General features: G+C 35.2%; 1 protein-coding gene across 22 annotated transcripts in view; it reads left to right on the top strand.

The window, feature by feature from the left end:
* The window catches only part of TRDN (triadin), a 225,855-nt gene that overhangs the window by 33,457 nt on the left and 170,977 nt on the right, over window positions 1-21,421 (top strand). For 19 of the 22 annotated variants that reach the window (XM_072926827.1, XM_072926839.1, XM_072926836.1 and 16 more), the window contains exons 2-5: window positions 764-973; window positions 6,999-7,046; window positions 13,492-13,629; window positions 15,615-15,641. In XM_072926827.1, the coding sequence (XP_072782928.1) occupies window positions 769-973; window positions 6,999-7,046; window positions 13,492-13,629; window positions 15,615-15,641 (418 nt within the window). In that variant the 5' untranslated portion in view covers window positions 764-768. The remainder of the gene's footprint in view (window positions 1-763; window positions 974-6,998; window positions 7,047-13,491; window positions 13,630-15,614; window positions 15,642-21,421) is intronic. The other 3 variants (XM_072926840.1, XM_072926838.1, XM_072926834.1) reach the window with 2 other exon arrangements.

The raw sequence follows: 21,421 nt of genomic DNA, 5'->3' as shown, positions 1-21,421 counted from the left end.
TACCATAATTTTGGTTTGTGTCCAGAATTAGCATTATGTCCAGAATTAGCATTTTTAATACCTCAGATGAAGTAGGTTAAGTCACTACTGTTACTGTTCATTACTACTGTCAGCTGGTCCCTCAGCTAAGTAACATTCAACTTCCCACCAGCTTTTTATTACCAAACCTGTGCTTTCTGGAATCAAGTCTGCTTTGGCATTGTCACTTTTGTTTCTTAGGGGATTATTTAATTAAATGAAAATTCCACAAAAACAGGTATTTAAAAATCAGTTACAATCTTATTAACAACTTTTAAGGACCCTGGACATGGAAAACATTTTTGTTTCTGTTAGATTAAATGAAGTATATATATTTCAATTGCTACTGATATGTCCTTCACAGCAGAATTCCAGCCAAACCTCAAGTGGCATAGATGCATTATTTCCATTAAAGTCAATGGAAGTTCACTTAATCACATCACCTGAGAATCTGGCCTACAGCCCGTAACAAGACAATACTTTGGAGGGTAATAATATTTTATGCTTTCATCAATCACTCTCCTAGGCCTGTAGCTATTTGTGGCAGACTCAAAAATGTCATAAAATAAAAAAGGCTGGTTGTGATTATTTGTTCCAGAAAGTCCAAGAACCTTTTTTTTAGCAATACAACATTTATATTTATTTGTAAAATTTTGATGACAAAACAATTTCAAAACAACATTCTTCCTGGCTTTAAGTCTCCAAGTTGTTATGCTGTTTTCCTCTGCTTTTTCTGCTTGTACAGGACACATGTCTACAACCACAACGATAATAGATGGTAAGAATGGATCTGTTCCTTCATCATCCATGAAAGTGGGCAAGAAATCAGTGACAGAAGACCTCGTGACAACATTCAGCTCACCAGCAGCATGGCTTCTCGTTGTTGCTCTGATTGTTACCTGGTCAGCAGTAGCTATTGTAATGTTTGACTTGGTGGATTACAAAGACTTAGCAGGTAAAACTTAGCATATTCTGTTTGACACCTTGTATATTCAACTTTAAAAATTTATTAAGAAGCATCTATTACAGAAATATGTCTCACCTCCTTGGGGACAGCACAGTGTCTCTGCTGAGTTTACCAAGAGAGAAGATATTATAAGAAATGTCAGAACACATTTGTTTACACTTCATACACCTTTATAATTTAAGTCTCTCCATTTTGCAGCCCATCCTCATCCTGGAAAATGAAAATGTTGATAGTAACATAAAATATATACAAGCATGTAAGGTCAGATTTCTGTTTTCCAATCTCTATATAATTTTTTTTCTAGAAAAATGAAATTAGTATTAATTCATATTTTCAAAAATATAGTCTTTAATAGTTGCCTTGAGTATTCTAATATTTGCTTACACAGTTCAATGATCAGAAAAATGGAAAAGAACATGCTAACCCTAAAACTGATCTTCAAAAACCATAAGTACAGAGGACCAGATTCTTAATATTAGCATAGACACACTCTTGTCTTCAATAATCTAGCCTAGTTTTAAGACTTGGCTAGATAAATGAACAAGATCAAACTTTATGGTTCACATTGATTACAGGGGACAAAGGTGAAAATGAAGTAGGATTGTGATCATACTACAAGGAATGTGGTTCTAATTGAGGAACATAAAAAAGAGAGCGGCAAATAAAAAGAAATAGAGTATTTATGCCTTTTATCTGTCAATGATATATAATGGAAAATAAACTACCTACCTATGCATGTAAAGGGTATGTAGTGTTCAGCAAGCCTTCAGTAGTAAAACCTTTGTGAGGCTAACAGCTATTAATACTTGGGAAACATATGTGAACCGGAAAAAAAAAACCAAAAAAACTATTAGGGCCCTTCTCTTCCTTAAATGAGAACTCCAGCTCTAAAGTTATCGCATCTGTCACAACAATTAACTAGGAATTGAAATTCGGACTTCAACCTTTTAATTCAAAAGAAATTGAGTTGATGTTTTGGAGTAAATTTCCTGGACTTTATTAGTTTACTGATAAATGTATAGATTTTCTTTTGTCCTGCTATATATCAATATCGACTTCAAGATTTACTTAGAAAGCTTTTGAAACACATATAGATCTTGAAAGAAAACAACAAATTCTGGATCAATAGACATCACAGAGCTTGAAATGTGGAGAAAATATACCACAAAATTTTCTTAAACTTTCTTCTCATCTGTCTTTGTTTTCAGAAGGCCATCTCTGCAGTACCAGGAAAACATAAAGTTATTTTTGAGACATCCTTCCAAAATAAGCATCAGATTTTAGTTTGGGCACTAAACACTTGGTGCTACAACAGAGAAACATGCTAAGAGAAACTGTTATATTCAACTTCAATTTTTCATATTAAATGTTAATCAGTCAATCAATCAGTCAAGTTAATCAAGTTCTTAATAGATTTTCAATGAACAGTCAAGAACCAGGGCATAACTCAGACTAAACTCTTAAACTCAGAAATTTCTTAACTTGCTATAAGGTCACACATGCTCGGTAAACAAGTCAGGTTAATGCTAAGAAATAAGAATCTGTATCTGTGCCTGAGTCGGAAGGAAACTCTCTAAGCAGATAGAATTCTAAGCAGATAGAATTGTATTGGTTAAATGAGCTTAAATCTCACAAGTGTTTGTGGAAACTGCTGTTTTCAGACCAGGATGTAGAAATAAAACAATGTTAAATTAAATCTGCAGGGTGAGTTTTTATTTTGGGAAAGTCTCTGAAAGATACTTCAGTATTTAGAGCTCATGAGTTTCTTTTCCTTCCCAGCAATATTTCTGTTCCTAAGTGATTAATTAAGCCAACATTCAAATCTGGTCTTGAAAGTCAAACATTAAGAGAAGGAACTGCTGTACTTCTTTAGACCAGGATTTATAAGACTGTTTGCTGCATTTACATATATATAAGAATAGTTACATAGCTGGTATCCTAACCAATAGGTTTTCACTCCTCATTTCTTACTGTTTTTTTTTGCGCTAAGCCCAGTGATTTGTAAAAATACCATGGAAATAGGTGAAGATTGTACATAGAATCATGTAGCTGGCATTATTGATACAAGAATGATTTTCACTTTTGGACAGTTTACCTACAGTGGAAGCAAATCTAAATCTAAAACTTAGTATTTTTTTGTCTTGGGTTTGATATTGTTCTTTGAGAAAACAGACCTACGTAAAAAGAGCAAACAGTTAAAATTGGGACTGTAAATTTAGTTTTGCAAGCACGATTAAAATTAATTTTCGAGTTTTCAAATGCACATGAGAGATGCCAAAGAAATTATACTCAACTGTGTGTTTTTAAATCCATAAACCACAGAAAAAATAGTGTCTTTTTCCTCAAAGAACACTTGCCTTTCTTAAGCCAGTGCTTTCAATCTCTTTCCTGTTTCTCTACCTGAAGTTCCATGAAGTTCAAGTTCGGAAAGTATGGACAGCATATGAATGAGGCAGGCTGAAAAAGCTGAACTCAGCCTAGAGGAGACAGGATGGTGACTGAGGAGCAGCCTGCAGATTTTTGAAGGGCAGTTAAAGAGCTGACAGAGGATTCTGATGTAGGGGCTCGTCTAGGGACTCTCACTAAGTTTCTGTGCAAGAAGTGACCGTCTCCCTAGCAGAGCTGTAGCAGTGACTGTGCTGCACAGGAGTGAGCGCAGCAGAAAGTGGAGCAACCTGATCTGGTAAACCAGTCAGGGAACTGTGTGGCTGAGGAACAGACATGGATTTTTTTCCTCTGATTGCACTACAGAGCTGCTAACCTCTGCAAAATATAGGAAGTGCAATGCCCTAGATTATGAGTTGCCTAGAGTACACAGAGATTCATGGAGCTCAGTAAAAACACTACACATGAGCTGAGTAGGAAGTACTTTAAACTTGAACCTGATCTTTCTTTTCCTTCAATAATTAACAATTTCACTCTCATTACCTGAAAGGTAAATAATTCCAAAAATACATAAATTATCAGTATAAGTATTTTATCTCTTATATATTCTTTTAATTTGTCGGTATGGATTCCACACTACCCTTGGTGATTAGAGTGCCAACCCTTAGATTTTGTTTCTTGATTGCTATGGTTTCACATCCTTTTAAAAGTAAACTATCAAGTTTGTGAAATTTTGAAAATTTATATAAGATGAAATTTGTTCTGGAATGATATGAAAAAGAGATGTTTAATTTCACCATAAAGTAGATGTGGTAAATTACTTTTTGCTGGCCCTCTTTATTCAGCGTTTGTAAAGTAGTTTATAGAACTGAGGGAGGCTGAGGAAGCTTAACACTTAGAGTTTAGGTAAATGAATTTGGATTACGTGAAGCTCTGCTCACAGCAAGATTTAAGACAGTTTTGTATAATTTTACATATCCAGAACAAGATGGCTGTAAATTCTATAGCACTCTGTATTATTCAGGAGGTGCTGGTTATGACATAAAATATAACAGGATGTAAAGCATGTGTAAAGCTTTGCTTCCTGGGTGGTTATGTGTCTGTTTAGAAGTTGGGACACGGATAGAATCTACAAGTTAGCTTTAGCTTTAGCAGTTGATTTTGAGGAAAATATGAGACAAGAATTAGATCTGTACTGAAAGTTTCACTCCTGTTCTATTTACCCATAAGAAGGAAATTAAATTTTGCAATGTTGTGCTTTAGTGCATTATGCTCAATCCTTTGAGGAATCAAATGAAAGCTTGCATTCCTATCATGCTGTACTGTACAGCTATGAAAAACTATGAACAAGACTGAAATATTTCGAACATGGTATGAAGGTGACATGCATTACAAAAGCTTGAGAGAAGAAACTACAAATCTCATGCAGTACACAGTGTGTATGAATATGGAATAAGTAGTATATCACATTGAAAAAGCTCATATATTTTCAGAAATGAAAAAAGTTAATTTTGGTTTAATGTGTGCTTTGCAACAGTTCATTACTTCCATCCTTTGTGTTAGAAAACACACTTTTTTAACAGGCTTCATAATTCATGCATGTATTTCATGCATTTCTTGTACACATAACTGGATTATGTATTTTAATTGGTAAATGCAACTCAATAATTTAAGATTACTTTAGTCCTTGATTGCCCAGGAATATATATTTGCTAATGGGCTAATAGAGCATTCAAAATTCCCTGCCATCTCTGTGACCAATTACAGCTAATTAACATCCCCCTAATTTCAGATCCAGAGTGTTCAATATTCAGAGTAAATTGACAGTGATTTAGCCAGTCACCTAAAGGCCAGACTAAATCAAACCTAATGAAGCCTCACCAAATCTATGAAACTCAAAATTACCTACAAAATAATATAGGTGAAAATATATAAAACACACACAGACACACTTAGTAGAATGAGCTTGCTATGTTGTTTTAATAAGTAAAATATCCCATGGGTACGCTCTTTGTTGGGCCTAATTTGTTTTGCTCAAATAAAGAGGCTTTTTAGACACCTGTAGCGAAGGCAGACCTTTGTGGAGGTAATACCTTTAGAAATGGGAAGTTAACAGCGCATGGAGCTCCCATCCAGTCAGATGCTTTTTTAAATTATATATCTCTAATCTTTTTAAGTTAATGCAAAAAATCTGGCCAAATGTTGTAGTGCTTCCCATACTCGCTTCTGAATAACACAGTCTGAAGTCATAATTTCCTTGCTGAGCCTGTGGTCATTTTTATTACTGCCTTGTAGTCATAGATGGATTTTGTCTGGCCTTGGGGAGTACATAATAATTATAAGGAATATGCACATACATTTTTCTTCTGCAATATCATCTCACTGCAGCTACCCTGTTGGGCTAATGTTCACTGGAAAATTTTAAGAACTGCAAAAAGAAGGGCATACCTATTTTTGCTTTTGTTTTTTTTGACTATATATACACACCAGTTTTTAAACTGAAAATATATTTGTGTTTAGTCAGGAAAAAGAATGAACTCTGGATTAGTTTAAACAACTAGCAAACTTAATGGAACTTAATATAATTTTTTCTATTTTTCAAACATGCAAAGCCTTAGAAAATCCTCCTTCTCTGAAGTTTATCAAAACAGTGCTATAGTCTTCTGAAATATATTTTATATCGTATTTATAAATGTCAATTCAAAGCATGATTGAACAACTTATTTGTTTCAAAGTTCTTAATGAAGTTCTTAATTTAATTATATAAGACTTCAATTAATGTACCTAAAACCTACAAAACATTTTTTCTCTCTTCTATGAAAAAAATCTTTTAAAGGGATTTAAGACCAATTCCTGTTTAAAGAAGGGCTGCTCCGATGACATCTGGTTTCTTATGTTTCAGTCTGCAGCAGATTTCATAGCTGAGTTATAAACTCCCAGAAAATGAGTTTATACTGAAAAGAATGACAGTCTATGAACTATTGCAGTATTGCACGTGCTGCTTTCATCCCAAAAGGTCCAGTGTATTAAAGATAATAAATTTTGATAGATCAAACTTTGCAAGGTTATGCAGTTGAAAATATGAATTCCAGAAACTGTCTCAATGTATAGGGAAGAATCTAATAGGAGAATTCATGCTTAAATATGCTTCATGGCACACAAAATACAAAGCAAATTTTCAGTGTATAATGGTATTTGTGAAATTTCTAATTTTAAACAAACAAATCAAACCATTAATTCATTCCAGTAACAATTGCAGTGATGCAATCCTTTGGTTATTTTCTGTTGAAGAAATTGAAGTCTCAGCTAGAATCACCTATGTGTAATATATTCTTTTCAGCAATAGAATTTGTTTGTGACTTGTGAAAATACTGTGCGTATTTTGACCACATTTTTACCTTGCTGTGATTCACACTGTATTATCTCACATCTACAGCATACTGTTTCTCTTTTTAATGAACTCAAATTTCTGGCACATAACAGGAGCCCCATAGAGATTAAACAACTCCTCACTTCACTCCTTAAGTGTTTCCTTTAGCCAAGAGACAGCTGAGAACATTCATTATTGCTAATGGTGTTTCTTTGTTTTTTTTATTGACCTTTCTGGGGTTCATGCTGTTGCCATCAGGTATAGCCACCTATTCACAGCACTGCGATGATCCCTGTTTCCCTCCTGGTAAAGACCTTCTGCCTGCAGTGTTCTGAATATGTGTGTGGATGATAACAAAGCATGGGCACGAGCAGAGGCCAGCACACTGCAGCACTGCTTCTCAGCTAACCCCAACTCAGCCTGGCTGGGGCTTGCAACAGCCCATTCCTCATTTTCTCATCATGCTTGAAGTAAATCTGACAGCTAAGAGATGCCCCTAGCCAGGAGAGTCCCAGGAAATGGTGTCAAGCTGAGGTACTAATTTTACACTTTTAATACCCTTTAGGGTATTACAGATGCCCTTCCAGATCTGAAGATCTGTGTTCCTAGTCAGAGAACTGAACCCATAGAATGAGAAAAAATACAGCTTCAAAATACTTTAGATAAAATGTGTTTCAGAAAACACCACTTAATGAAGATCTGAACTATCAAATCAAAACCTTCCTGCTGATATCAAATCCAGTCATATAAACTACACTTAAAGCCCACCCTATACATACACTCCTATCCACATGTAGGGCTATATCAAATGGACCTGAAATTACTTGGTGAGAGTTTGTGAATTTCTTTCTAAATATTGGCAAGTAAATTCTAGTTATAACTGCTTCTTTGTTCACTTTCAGATGAGGCTTTCTCTATGAACTTGACCTCAATATAATTATCTAAGGTTGATATTAGAAAGAGACAGCCACAGGCTGTTAATATTTACAATATATGTACTTATTAAATGGACATTACTGAGAAAGCTGACTCTGCACTTTTTTGACATTTTTCATATGTAATATAATTAAAAATTCAATTGGTATTTTTATACTAATAATTCAGTGGTAGCAACCAGAGTTTTACCTATTTATGGCTTAGAGCTATAAGCTTGACAAAAATGTTAGTCTATGAAATAAAAGCGTAAGACCTAAGGACAGTTATGTTGATAAACTGGAATGGTACTAATAGGAAACTATGTGTATATTGAGTTTAGTATCTTAGATGCTACTTTTCAAAAGATTAAAGAGTAGAAAGTAATTTACAAATATATAAACTTTGAAATTAAAATATAGGTCTCTATATTTAAAGTAGAATATTTAACTACAAATAGAATATGTTTTATTACCACAAGCTAGTGGTTAGGCTTTTGTATTGTATCAAACACAACAGAAATTCTCTGTCTTCATCAGCTGTACCTTGTCAATGTCAATGAAGTAGTTTATATCTCATAGATCAATCTTTGCACCAGATAATTACTATCATTTGTAACTTAATTGCATTCAATTCACTGGAGTCAAAATATGTAATTTATGAAAATCCAACATGTATTAACTAATTTTCTGCAATTCATTAAAAAAAAAAAAGGCCACCTTAACAGAGGTTGAACTCTGAGTATACATTTATCCATTTGACAAGCAAAAAAGATTGATAGGAAACTACATTTCTGGCAGAGTTACTAAGATGAGAATAATGACTGAAGTGATTTGCACAGATAATCAATTAGTCACTTTTTGTTATGCACTTTGCGGGAAAAAAAAAACACAGACTCTTAAACATAACCAAATTTTCTTGTGTGGCTATAGCAAATCATATCATGTGATTACTCAATTCTTGTATCCAAACATCACTATTAATGTATTATCAGTCCTGGTGAAAAAAAAGGGATTTTCTGTTCAAAAATACTTAGTCACTTTATGAAAATTACCTTCTATCTTCTTGTTACCAAGAACATGCCTAATACCAATTGCAGGACTTGAAATCTTCATTATTGCCTGGTTTCAAGGAGTTGTGTTAAGTGTGAGTTATTAATTACCATGAAGATTAAAAAATTGATTTTAAAATCATTTGGAATTAAGATTGTGAGCCAGAGAGACTTCAGAAATGAAGAAATTAATTGTTCAGGACTGTTCTGACATTTTTAATCAAACTACTGTTTCTGTACCTGTAATGCTAGAGAGCCACAAAGAATCGTAGCCTTTGATGCGCTGCTTCAAATTAAGCAGGGACTTTTCTAGAAGTATTTAAAACCAATAACACATATGAAACTACCTCTTAAAAAATTATTTTAAATATATTTGCATATGTTTAGTACAGAAAATCCAAACAATCTTCCAGATATCTCCAAAAGCTAACAAACATTCTCCAATCAAATTCAATTGAGTTGTCCTAGAATAAGATTTCTTTGAAAGGTAATATACAAATTCCTTCCATTTGATTGAAATTCCTCCTCTGTCAGCTTTAACTCTTCTAAATGTCATAATTTCCCAGAAGGTTCTGGAATTCTGATGTTTCCTCTGAAAACAAAACAACAAAACTGTTACTATGCTCACAGGAGTGAACATGCCAGCACAAGAAAGAAGAAATTTTCCTGATCTGAAAAACATCTCTTATACTATACCAAGTAATAAAAGACTTTGACAAACAAAATGTTCTGGCAATGCATTTTTGTGGAATTGGTGTTGTTCTGGAATGTAAATAATTTATCAAGGGGAATATTTGTATAGACCTGGCATTAATTATGAATGTAAAGTTACAAATCTAAGTGCTTAGCCAAAGTGCACAATAACAAGAAGGATTTAATTCTGAAACAGCATCGCTAGCAGGGTCCATGTCATATACCTCAGTAATAGGAAATTAAGGTGACATGTCCATGCTAATTTTCAGACTTCCTTTCTAGTCAATGGAAAGGAATGTGTATCTTTGGAAATTAATTCATGTAACCCTAAAACAGATTTCAGAGGGAAGAGAGACACTTGTCTTCTGAAGGTCGCAATGTCTTTCTGGCTTTTGAGGGAGTTTAGGAACACCAGGGATTAAGTATCCTTCCAGGTATATTTCGCTAAAAGAATAATCTGTTTTTAAACCGTGATTAAAGGTAATTACATAGTGTCAAGTAAATTCTTCAACATTAATTGTATGTTTCACGTCTGAACTTTACCTCCTCAGAAACCATTTACTTCCTTTCCCCTTCTTCAACACGCATTTATTAATTGTTTACTATTTAATCTAAGACTAAAAAGTTTGCTCAATTCCTATTTAAAAGTTAAACAAAAGCTTAAAATTCACAAGTCTGTATCTATTTGAGAAATATTCTGAGAAATATTCTGAGAAATACCCTCTTTTAAGTGCAAAATCCTGCCACCTCTTCTTCCAGAGCAATGAATTTTATGTGGTATATGATGTAATAATTGCAGTTTAGATCAATTATATTAATCTATAAAATATTAATAATAGCTGTAGATTAGTTAAAAATTCTATATTACACTCCATATGTTAGCAAAGGAAATCTATTGTGAGCTTATTTTTTAAATAATTAGTCTCCTAAGATTTGCTAAGAAATGAGAAGTTGGGTAGAAGACTGCTAATCCAGTCAAATATGTTGACTACAAGATGTTTGTAAAAAATCTTATCATGCTTTCAATTGCTGGACATCTCTAAATTAAAAAATATGAACATCAAACTTTGTTATAAAAATCAGCATTCTTTCAGCTTCACTCTTGAGTATGCAAATTTTCTGGAAATGGTTGTCTCTATTTGCATGTGTGTGAGGTAAATTGAATCTTTCTCTGTACTTGCTAACACAAAAATTGTTTCATTTCCTTTATATTTCATTCTACTAGAGAGCTTGTAGCACCTGGTGTTGTCAAAGTTGTTGGGAAAATTAAAAGTATGGATTTAATCAGTCTTAATTTTCACTTCAGCACTACTTGGTGTGGTTTTCTTAAGAATTTTAGAACATATCATTACTATTAGCACTACTCTTAAAAATGTTGGAAATACAACACAAGTCAAACAGAAGATCTGTGCAAGAGGACATAATTTTCCAGGTTTGTGCCACTTGCATCAGACCTCAATTGAGCTTACAGTATTTTTTGAATACAAAATTTCATTTTGCAAATACCAATAAAGTGTCCTCTACTCAGCTCTAAACTGATTTTTCTAAACTTTTTATGTTAAACAGGATTTGCAACTTGTACCTGTTAGCATAGGCATGACTGGACACACAATTTTGCCTCTGGACACTTGTAACCTCTAATCCCTTTTCATAGTGTGGTATGAAGATGTTATGAATTAAAGACCAGGATATGATGTTGAAGACTGATTCATCAGCAAAGATGGCTTGCCTTGGGGTGGTTGGAATAATTTCCTCTGCTCTTGATCTTGTACTTCTCTGAGCATTTCCCTTGCCTGCCCAGGGGGGACAGCTCTGCTACCTGTGAAGCAGAAGCAGTTCTTGAACTGCTAGTTGATAGACCAGTATATTAAAATAAATTTACACCAATTCTTGTTAGTTTATAGCTGTAGTCCTTGCAGCTGTAAAAACCTGTGGCTGTAAAAGAAACTGAGCCCTCCCTAACCAACCAGGGGGTAAAAGGAGGGTGGATACCCACACTGAAAATAAAGGCAGCTCTCCAAAGTTAAACCATCCCTGCTTGTGAATCAAAATCTTGATTATGCTAAGACACCTCTGGCCATGTCTGCTCTTAGTCCACTTTGACTCCTTAGCACTTCTAGATTAGAATAAAGTGTAAATGGCATCAGGGGTCAGATCACCAATTTACTCTTTAAGAGCCTAAATATAGGTATTCCTTCTCCTTGTTAACACTTGAGAAAACAATTTGTGGCAAATCACTTGAAAAAATTAAATTTCTACATCTCAATGCATGAAGACAATGCAAATAAGTGTCATGCTAAGCAAAGTAAATATTTGCTGGTTTACTATTCAATCTTTCTTAATAAAATAGTGTGCATAGTAGTTCACTAAATTATTTTCTTTACAGCTCTGTCATTGCATCATGTTGCACTTTTAATTTATTTGATGCATCTGATTGTTCAGCAGCACATACCTATATAATACAATATTTACAAAATATTAACTACAATACTTCTTTGCATTATCAACAAGCAGATGCAAACCAATAGAAAGCCTGGTCTCTTGTGTTTCAGAATAATTAATTATAAATAAAATGAAGATGCATAGTGATGCATTTATATTTCAAATAAAGCTACATCTAAGTTTTGTTACAACACTTTAAGAAAATAGCTGTTCGTACTGCTGTCACAAAAAAAGTTACTTTAAGCCTGCACCTTGCATGATTTCTAGCCTGCAAGTCCATGTGAGACTGCATCTGATTAATGCTGAGATTTGGCTTGTGAGTCAGAACACTGCAATCAGAAGTAGTTCTGAAGAGACTTGTCTTTAGCTTCCTACTAAAATATTTACTTACAGAAAGACAACAGAGGTATGATTTCCATCTTGATAATGTTAAATCCAGGATACCTGTTTCTATCAAAACTCCTGGGGGCAACACTAGGCCAAAAGTTCAAATCACAATTGTAGTTTACCTTCAGTCATTTGTATTTGTGGGAAAGCTTTGCACAGGCCAGGCAATGACTCAGTCTGCAGTTTCAAGTACAGTGGGCAGTATCGTAGACTGAAGGGGGTTTTCCCTCTTCCTAAGCAATGTTTGGTACAAAGTTCAAGAAAGTAGAAAATTGCTGCACAGAATGGTCAGAAGAAGAAGCCTGTCAGAGATGGGAAAGTCTCTCTGAAGTAATGTGTCAGGTACAGAGAAATCTGGTGAAATCCCAATTGGAAAAGCCTTTAAGGGAGGACTGGTATAACCCACTGATGGCTGCACTGCCTGGGTGTGGATACAGTGGGGAGCAGAAGTCTCACTTCCATCAGAGGTTCCAGGAAGGTGGAGGATATGAAACTGCACAGCTTTCTTGTTTCACAATCTGCTTGTCTAAAGGGGCAGTGAGACCAGAATAAGTTAAGTATGCACACGTGCACACATGTTATGTGAAAGAAATTCTAGAAAAGTCGTGAGAGAAGAACCAGAATCACAGGAATACGTGTTTGAAAGCAGCTATCTCTATCCCACTATCTGGATTTGTATCCCTGTTTGTTCTGAACTCAGGTCAGTTTTGGCCTCAGTATGCACAACTTTCTTCTTCCCATCCTGTATGTGTGGTCCATGACAATGACGTGACCTGTCTGAGCAGCTAACCCGAGGCTCAGCAATTTCTTCAGCCAGGACTTGTGTGAAAGAAGGAGCTCAGCAGGGAGATATGACATGAGTGGGACTGAATCCTAGATGGGCATCAAGAGGCAGGGGATCTGAGTCAAATTAAAAACTGAAATGAAGTGATTATCTAAATATTAGAATTAAATCTGTATTTGTATTTTGCCCAGCCAGGAGAGCCAGAACTTGGAGTACAACATTAAACCAAATTGTACACTAGGTCCTGAATCACTCTGTGAACAGCAAGCGCAGTAAGATACAGTATATACCAGCCTTCCACAGGAAGGAGAGCTGTCCTCAAATGCTTGAATAATAAAAATTAACATTCACATTCCTTTTTTCTGCTAAAAGAGGTAGTATAATTAGTCCTGTATAAAATGAAGATGTACTTTTATTACTGAAGGACTTTTTTGGTTTGGGTTATTTTTTCAAATCGCTTTTGTTTTAAACTCTGCACTCAGGAAGATCTGTTCACAAGCTCAGCACAGAACCACTGAGAATCATTCATGAGACACTGGAAGAGTCTTCTGATTGGATTTATGGCTTTTTTTCTTTACTGTCTGACATCGTATGGAGTGATGATGATGAAAGTGATGAAGGTATTTGTAATGTAAAGACTTCTGTAACTGCTCTAACTGCTGTTTTACAAGCATTAAAATGGCTTACTCAGCTTTTAACATCACAGACAAAAAGGTCAAACAAAAGGGAAAAGTGAACATTGTTGCTAATAAAGCCACTGGCTATTCCAATCAGTAAATTGGTCTCTTTATTAGCTTTCATCTCATGTTTAATGTACTATTACAGAAAAGCTGTCGGAATTAAATATTATCATTAGTACACCTTGAAGAAAAGAACATTAATTTATATACAACTTCAAAGCCACAACCAAAATATGCATCAGAATATTGCTTCAGAGAATGGAAATGGCTACGTCTTTTAATCAGCAAGAATCTAAGGAACCCTGGAAAATATACAAGATACATCAAGAAATTTAGAACTTTTTCAATTTGACATATTGATAATGGGGCAATATATTGAAATGTAAAAAAATATAACATTTCAACTGAACTTACATGATTTTGGACGATATATTGCAAATAATTCAGTTTACTAGAAATTATTTTGCCATTATGGTACAATTCTTCATCTGACATAACCAGATAAATGAAAGTAACTTACTGATATTTTGATTTTGGAAATAACTCTCCTTCTGTTAATAAAAAAACAAAAAAACCAAACCAAAACAACAAAAAATAGTTCCCCTGTATGGGCAGAGACTGCTCACAGTCAGTAGTGGATCATCATGTCACATCATATTGGTCATTCTGACAAGCAATAAGTTTAGGAGTGACATCTTCATTTCATGGTAGTTTATTTTGTATTCCATTTGGCTACACCAGAATATAATTAAAAAGTGATGTGTACTGAAACTGACTTCTACTCATTTTTTCAGAAACCTGAGATATTACCCAGTGTTAACTTTTAAATATGTGCATGAGCTTTTTATTTAGCATTGTATATGAATGCCAATAGAGAGGTTGCTACATGTGAGTCTGTGAATTGGGCAGCCTATTCTGAGATATGATTTATAACTAGCAGAAAGCCAGTCTCTCCTAAGGCTGATAATCAGAAAAGGTAAAAAATAGAGAGCCTGGTAAAATTTTACCAGTGTGCATTTTTAGCATCTCATAACTCCCAAAGCATGTGCAAACTTTCAAACACTCGACTGTCTAAGTGCTAATGGCAGTAAGAAAACTCATAAAATACTTGACAGTCAAAAATTCAAGACCTGATGTTCACTAGATTTGGAAACATTAGCTCTGGCAGTGTTTTGCCCAAGTGGAATTTCATCATCAACCAGGAGTGGGAATAGGCAGTAAGGCATCTTACTGCACTATATCATAAAAACTAAGTGCTTTGTGCACCCTGCCCACTCTGTGCTGTAGTCAGTGCAGCTGAGGCTGCACACTGGCCAGGATCACTGCTTCAAATTCTGTGTCTTACATGGAAGTGCAATAACATATTGCAGCAATCAAGTGCTTATAGTTAGACTGAAATGGATTATTTTTTGCCTTGGGTTTCACTGGAAGCATTGCTAGATTCACAATCTTGTTAAATTTCATATGTAATTTATTTGGAATTTAAAAAGAACCAGTGAGCCTTCCCTTAAAATGTGGAAACAAGCATAAAGTAAAGGAAATTTTTAATTGTAGGCACAAATTCACATTCAGAAGCATAAATAGAGATTTGGATATTTCCTTAGTTACAACTGCACCTTAAATTTATCTACCCAAAACTCTATGGCAAGTTAGATTTTTAATGAAAAATACAGAATCTCAGAATAGATGCTTGTCATTTAGCATATAAAGAAGAAAAAATATTTTTGAAATAAAATGAACCAACATGAAAAAATGCGTTGTTTCTTAGTTTTTGTTTTGTTGTTTGGTTTTTTTGTGAGTTGTTTTGGTTTTAGTTTTGGGGTTTTTTTTGTTTTGGTTTGGTTTGGGTTGGGTTGGGTTGGGTTTTGTTGGTTTGAGTTTTTTTTAATCTTTTCTCTGATACCTGGTTTTTTTTCTTGGTTTAGGTGAAGTGGAACCTTCCCTGAAAAAAGGTCAGTCAGCTGCTTAATAATAAAGGGAAAATATTTTGTAATCTTTTTAAGAATAAATGTAGATCTGTGATATAAATTCTGACATTAGTTCCATTGTCAGTCTACTAACTTTTTCAGTTGTGCTCTAGCAAATCCCTTAAATGCAAATCACAAATAATATTTACTGAGCTGTTTGTTGTAAGAATTTGAAAGGATTCTTTACTATTTCATTATTCGTTGTTATATAATTATTACAGAAAATATGAAAAAAAATATAAAAATAGAATTACAGAAATGTTATTTTTATACTTGTCATGCTTGTGGGACATCTGTTAATGCAAAGGAGTTATATGTATGTCTGTATAGAAATAAAGTTCAGGAATAATAATATGGAAAGTATATTTAGTGAGAAATAATGATGAGGTACTGTCAAGCATCTTACCTGAAGCCAACACAGGCCTCTAAAGTAAGGACTGCATCCTAATCTTTTGAAAAAATTATTTAGCTATCATTGAATTTTTAAAGCAGACAAGTGAAGGAAGTAGGACTTATATTATAATCTTTATGGATATTGAAATTGTTTTGTTGAAACATAAAATTTATATTCAACTTCTATTAAATCAAAATGCAAATGTATTAGAAGGCTGGAATTACTGATGATAGAATGTAAATCTTTTCAAAACTAGGGCATATTTTTTCTCCATATTGAGCAAAACTGAAGAATAGTAAGCAGTCCTATATGAACTGAATTTGGCATCCATCAACTTCTCAAGGGGTAAATGCCTATATTGAAGAATCTATCACCCAGTTGCTTCTGAGATTACAATCCAGTTTTCTCTGAAGTTAAATAGAATGGGATCAGGCTAATATTTAATGAAATATTCTGTCAATCTCAATCTGTAATCCAAGAAATTAATAGGCTTGAAGACCAAAAGCAGTTATCTTTCCATTGATGATTCCTCATGTTAGGAAAACTTAGAGACAGTGTAGGAAAAGATTCCCTCTCTTTACTTTGTCTGTAAGAACTGTAAAAACTTCAGTTCTGTCTCTTTTCCCATAAAGACAGGTACATTTTTAATTTTACAGGAGGTGCACAGGGTCTGAAGCTGTAGCACATTGTTGGCAAGGATGTACACGGGTGGGATTTGTCTTCTCACCACAGGCAGGTATAGGGCCCAGGCTGAAAGTGCTGTTACTGCATGGCTAGGAGGGCATAATCCATAAAAACACCACGCTCCACATTGCAATCCCTTCTTCTCTGGAAATCAGTGATATAGACCTTACCCATTGCTTTGGGACAGAAAGATGTAGAAACAGAATTCAGAGAAGCCATCTAAACAAGCTCAAGCCTACCTAAATTATAAGCAATTGGAAATTACTGTATAGTTGTTTGGACCTAAAATTTCTCCATCCAAGGAGCTGAGTATCTAACTGCCTGTTGGGAATGTTTTCCTCACTATCCTGGCTCTGGACATAAATCCTGAGAGGGTCTTCTATCTTTGGTATAAAGTAAATGGACAAGAACCTGGTGATTTCTCCAGATCTGGTACCTTACAGAATTATGCAGCCACACAACTGTGAAAAGGCCTAAATTCAAACATGCTTCACCTTCTAGAACAGTAAAACAAATTTAAAGTGGGCTTTTCCACTTCCTGGATGTGTGCTCAAGCTTCTCCCTCTGTCTTTTAGAGTATAAGCATTCTCATCCTTGTCTCCCTGCAAAACACTTTCTCTTGACTGTGCCTGCTGAAGACAGTGCCCCTTTCTGTCACAAGTAATGCCATAAGCCTTCACATAGCAACATCCTCAAATAACTTACCATCTCCAGGTGACTGGAGGTCTCCATTTCATCCTGGCACTTAGGATCTGGCCTGGTTTATACTTGATTTTGTCACCTCTTTTACTGAGCTACAGAAATACAACATAAATGGCCTGAAGCCACGAGTCCCTCGGAAATGCCAGTGCAGAGTACCGCATGTGTCTCCTCAGCGACTGGCGCCTCTCGGCCCCTCAGAGTCGTTCCTGTCTCTCTGCAAACTTATAAAACTGTATAAACATCAAGGAGCTTAATTACCAGAGTGTCGGAACTCAAAATGTCCGTCAGACATTTTCAGAGGTTCCAGGCCTTGGTCAGAAGCATTTTAGACCCTGGCAAGCAGCTGGAAACAGCTGGGATTTTGAGTTTGAGCCATGGAATGAGTTACCAACTTTGAAGGTGAACCAAGCGGTCATAGAGGGTTAGATGGTATAGTAAAAGTAGTTACAAATTAGAGGGGAAAATTTTTTAGTATTGTACAGGGGGGTTTTAACACCTGTACAGGGGGGTTTTACTTTGTATAGGGGGTCAGGAGTTCTAAGATGGAGGAAAGTGGGCCTGATCCTGTTCCTCCTTCTTCTTCCTTGCCTCCATGTTCTTGGTGATGCTGGCACTCACAGATTGGTTTAGAGTAGAAAAGCACATTGTAACATAGACAGTAGGTATTGGGGAAAATCTGTAAACATATAACACGTAATATATCATATAAAAGATAGCAGCAGCCCTGGGTGGGGAGAGACGACGAAGACACAGAACAGTGAGGGTGTCAGGAGTGTGTGTGTCTCTGCCTGGGCCGCTGACCAAGGCAGCCGCAGCGGGCGAAGACAATCTTTTAGATAACTAGCAATGAACTGCCTTGAGACCGAACAACAAGAGGCTGCGGAGTTTTTCTTTGTAAGCAAAGGTTGGAGGAGAGACTTTACCACCACACAAGACCCCTGAATCAATCCCGGGGTTCTCACACCAGAGTCTAAGGATTATCAGAAGTTTTCTGAGTGCTCTGTGGTGTAGTTTAGTGAACAGCTTTTCTGTTTAGGAACAGTGAAATTCTCTCCCAGAGCTGAGGCTCGTGAGCACAGAAGGCAGAGCCCTGGGAGGTGAGCTGGGGGCTCAGGTGAGCTCCTGCACGTAGCGCTCACAAACATCACAATCTGTTCCCCTGAGCACAAGGTGCACATCTATCCAAGTAGCTTTTCTCAACTAATTTGTGCTGTCATTTACATGGCCCATAAATAAGACTTCTGGAATAAAAGCTTTCTAAAACAAAACAAAACAAAAATTAAGACACAGAATTGGTGATTTTTCTATGTTGCTGCTATTAGGGCTGGACCCAAAAGAGGACCATCTATACAAATAGATCTGGGGATTTTTGAGTGTCAAAACGTTAGTTTTATTCATAAAATTAGAACCAAATTTTTTGGTTATTGAGTTTTCTCTGCCTACTTGTAAAGGGCCATTTCTGCAGAAAATCCCTTCTAGTCTGAGCAGTAATTTTATCTGTATCTATATGAAGAATCCTTCTCTAGGCATTTGAACATTCTAAACAAGAAAAAAAAATACCAGTGAGATTGTGCAGTACACTACTGCTGTCTCCAGAATATGAACAAATTTATGTTTTTTCACATTTTTGTGGAAAATCCCTCTCAAATTTCACTCTGGAAATGTGCACTATGGTTGCTGTGCCTGATATTTAAGCATTTGTATTGGATCAAACTCACAGTTATTGTGGTATTCATGAATAGAATAAGAATTTTTTTAAAATCTCCATGTCTGTTTTACTGAATGGACAAGCCCTCACTCTAGCATCTTTTTTGAATGCTAAAATGTTTGCACAAAATATACTTTATATTGGAATATATTAATTGAAAAATGAGATTGCTGATATCACAATACAATTGTATATTGGAAAAAAAATTCAAGAGGAGTGGCAAGGACATTGTCTAGCCATGAAAGAGGAAAAGTCTAATCATAATTATGATCCCAAAGAGAGCAAAGATCACTTTCCTAGAGATGTAAATTAAAAGCAAAGATAATAGAAGTACAAGTAATGACAATGGACTTCCACAGGCAATGGCATTAATATCAGTTTCAGAAGCCTTTGAAGATATGAAAATATCTCTCAAGCACATTTTTTTTCTTGCAATTATATTTGCCAGTCCAAGTCTTATCACTAATATTTATCTTCAATAATTTGAAAAGAATGAACATTTAATATTGTCTGGCAAAGCAGTATTCTTCAGTGGACATAGTGAAAGATTATTCTGGAGGCGACTTTGCAGTCTTTGACAATGCATATTCTCAACATCCAAAAACTATTGAGCATTTTCACAAATGACAAAGAATTTTAATTCTTTCTTTCAGGCTTAATTTGCTTTTAGCTTCAATTTTTTTCTATAGTAGTTATGAGTGATAATCTTGTTCATTTTTTCAGGGTTAGTTTCACCTTTAGAGACACAGTCTAATATTTGAGAGCTGTATGCTTGCATGTTTGTGCTAGAAATTATTGCTATAAAATAGCAAAAGTGGGGGGGTTTTCTGTTTGCTTGTTTGTTTTTTTGTGGACACTACTGGCCTCAGTTGTGAGTTTGGAAAAGAGTTGAGAAAACACAAAATTGGAAATAAAGATGTGTAAATAGTAAAAAAGTACAAACACTTCAATATTGAAAACCATGCCTGAAAAGTCTTTATTAAACTGTAAATAATTTTAATTTCTATTAATACTATTCAATTAAAAAGCAGAGAAAGAAATAAAGCACCATTGTGACAGTTATCCATTTCTGTGTTATTGAAAATTTTATTATTGGCATAAGACTATTCTTACCTACAATCAAAAGAAACAGTTCCTTCAGGTAGAGATGGATCTCTAATTTTCTGTGAGTTAGTCTATATGTGAGATACAAAAATATGTTTTTGACTTTTTTCTTAGAAAACTGTGATTTAAAAATCATAAATTATGACAGAAGTCAACACAGACTAGAAATTTCTGTTAAAGGTCACAAGAAATTTTGTAAAAGACAAATAAACTTTTTGGCAAAGCACCTTATCCATCTGTCTTCAGTTCAAATGAGAGTATCATTGCCAGATTATTAGGCTGGTTATTAATATTCTGAAGACACATCATGCTCTTAAAAGACATGTCAGCTTCTAAGGGGATTGTCAGTTACACTGACTCACCCTCAGCAGCTCTGGCCAAGGTATATGATGCCAGATCCTAGACATGATGCCAGACACTCGCTCCTATTGACCCCTTCTACACCCCAAGGTTAGGCCAGTCAGAATTTATTCAGCACGATCTATTGGCTTGCTCAGAACTGGGTATTGATCTGTGCTAACAAACAAAGTGCTCCCAAAAGGAAAGGTTCTCAGACCAGACAATTTCCTGCATAGTTTTTTGGTGCAGCGATCAAGTGAACAAGTTATTAGTCCTACAATTTATCATGTGTGTCAGACTGTTTTTAACTATCCAAGTACCTAAGAATGTAAGATTAGATCAAAAGCCCAGCCGACTCAGTGGATTGGACAAAAGTCCTTATTGCTGTGTGAGTGACCAGTGCAAATGCCTCAGGAAGTATATCAGAACTGTTAAAAATATAGTTATAATTTCCCAAGGGAGCCCTCCATACTCCAAACATTTCCCCCAGTGAAGGGACACAGTGTTTGCATGGTTGCAATCCATCTACAACTTCTTGTGAACACAAGGCTACAGACAGATTGGAAATGAACTTGAGACAATAAATTCAGAATACCATAAATGTAACTTGAAAACTTCATCCCTAAAGTTTATACCTATTTGTACTGATAATGCCTTCTGAATTCAGTTTCTTTTATGTTGCTCTATGGTAATGTTCCCTTCTCTGTATATGAGTTGCTATTAAAGATCGCTTTAAAAGGCTTTTGCTGTTTCCCTCGGTTACACTTTACTATAAAGCATTTTGCATATCTTTGTGTAAAGGACACTCTGTGTTAAAAGATGGGAATCATTGAT

The sequence above is a fragment of the Taeniopygia guttata genome, chromosome 3 (assembly GCF_048771995.1).
Source record: "Taeniopygia guttata chromosome 3, bTaeGut7.mat, whole genome shotgun sequence".
NCBI classification, from domain to species: Eukaryota; Metazoa; Chordata; class Aves; order Passeriformes; family Estrildidae; genus Taeniopygia; species Taeniopygia guttata.
Note: the sequence above shows the minus strand (reverse complement) of the source record. Positions and strands in the feature narration are given on the sequence as shown.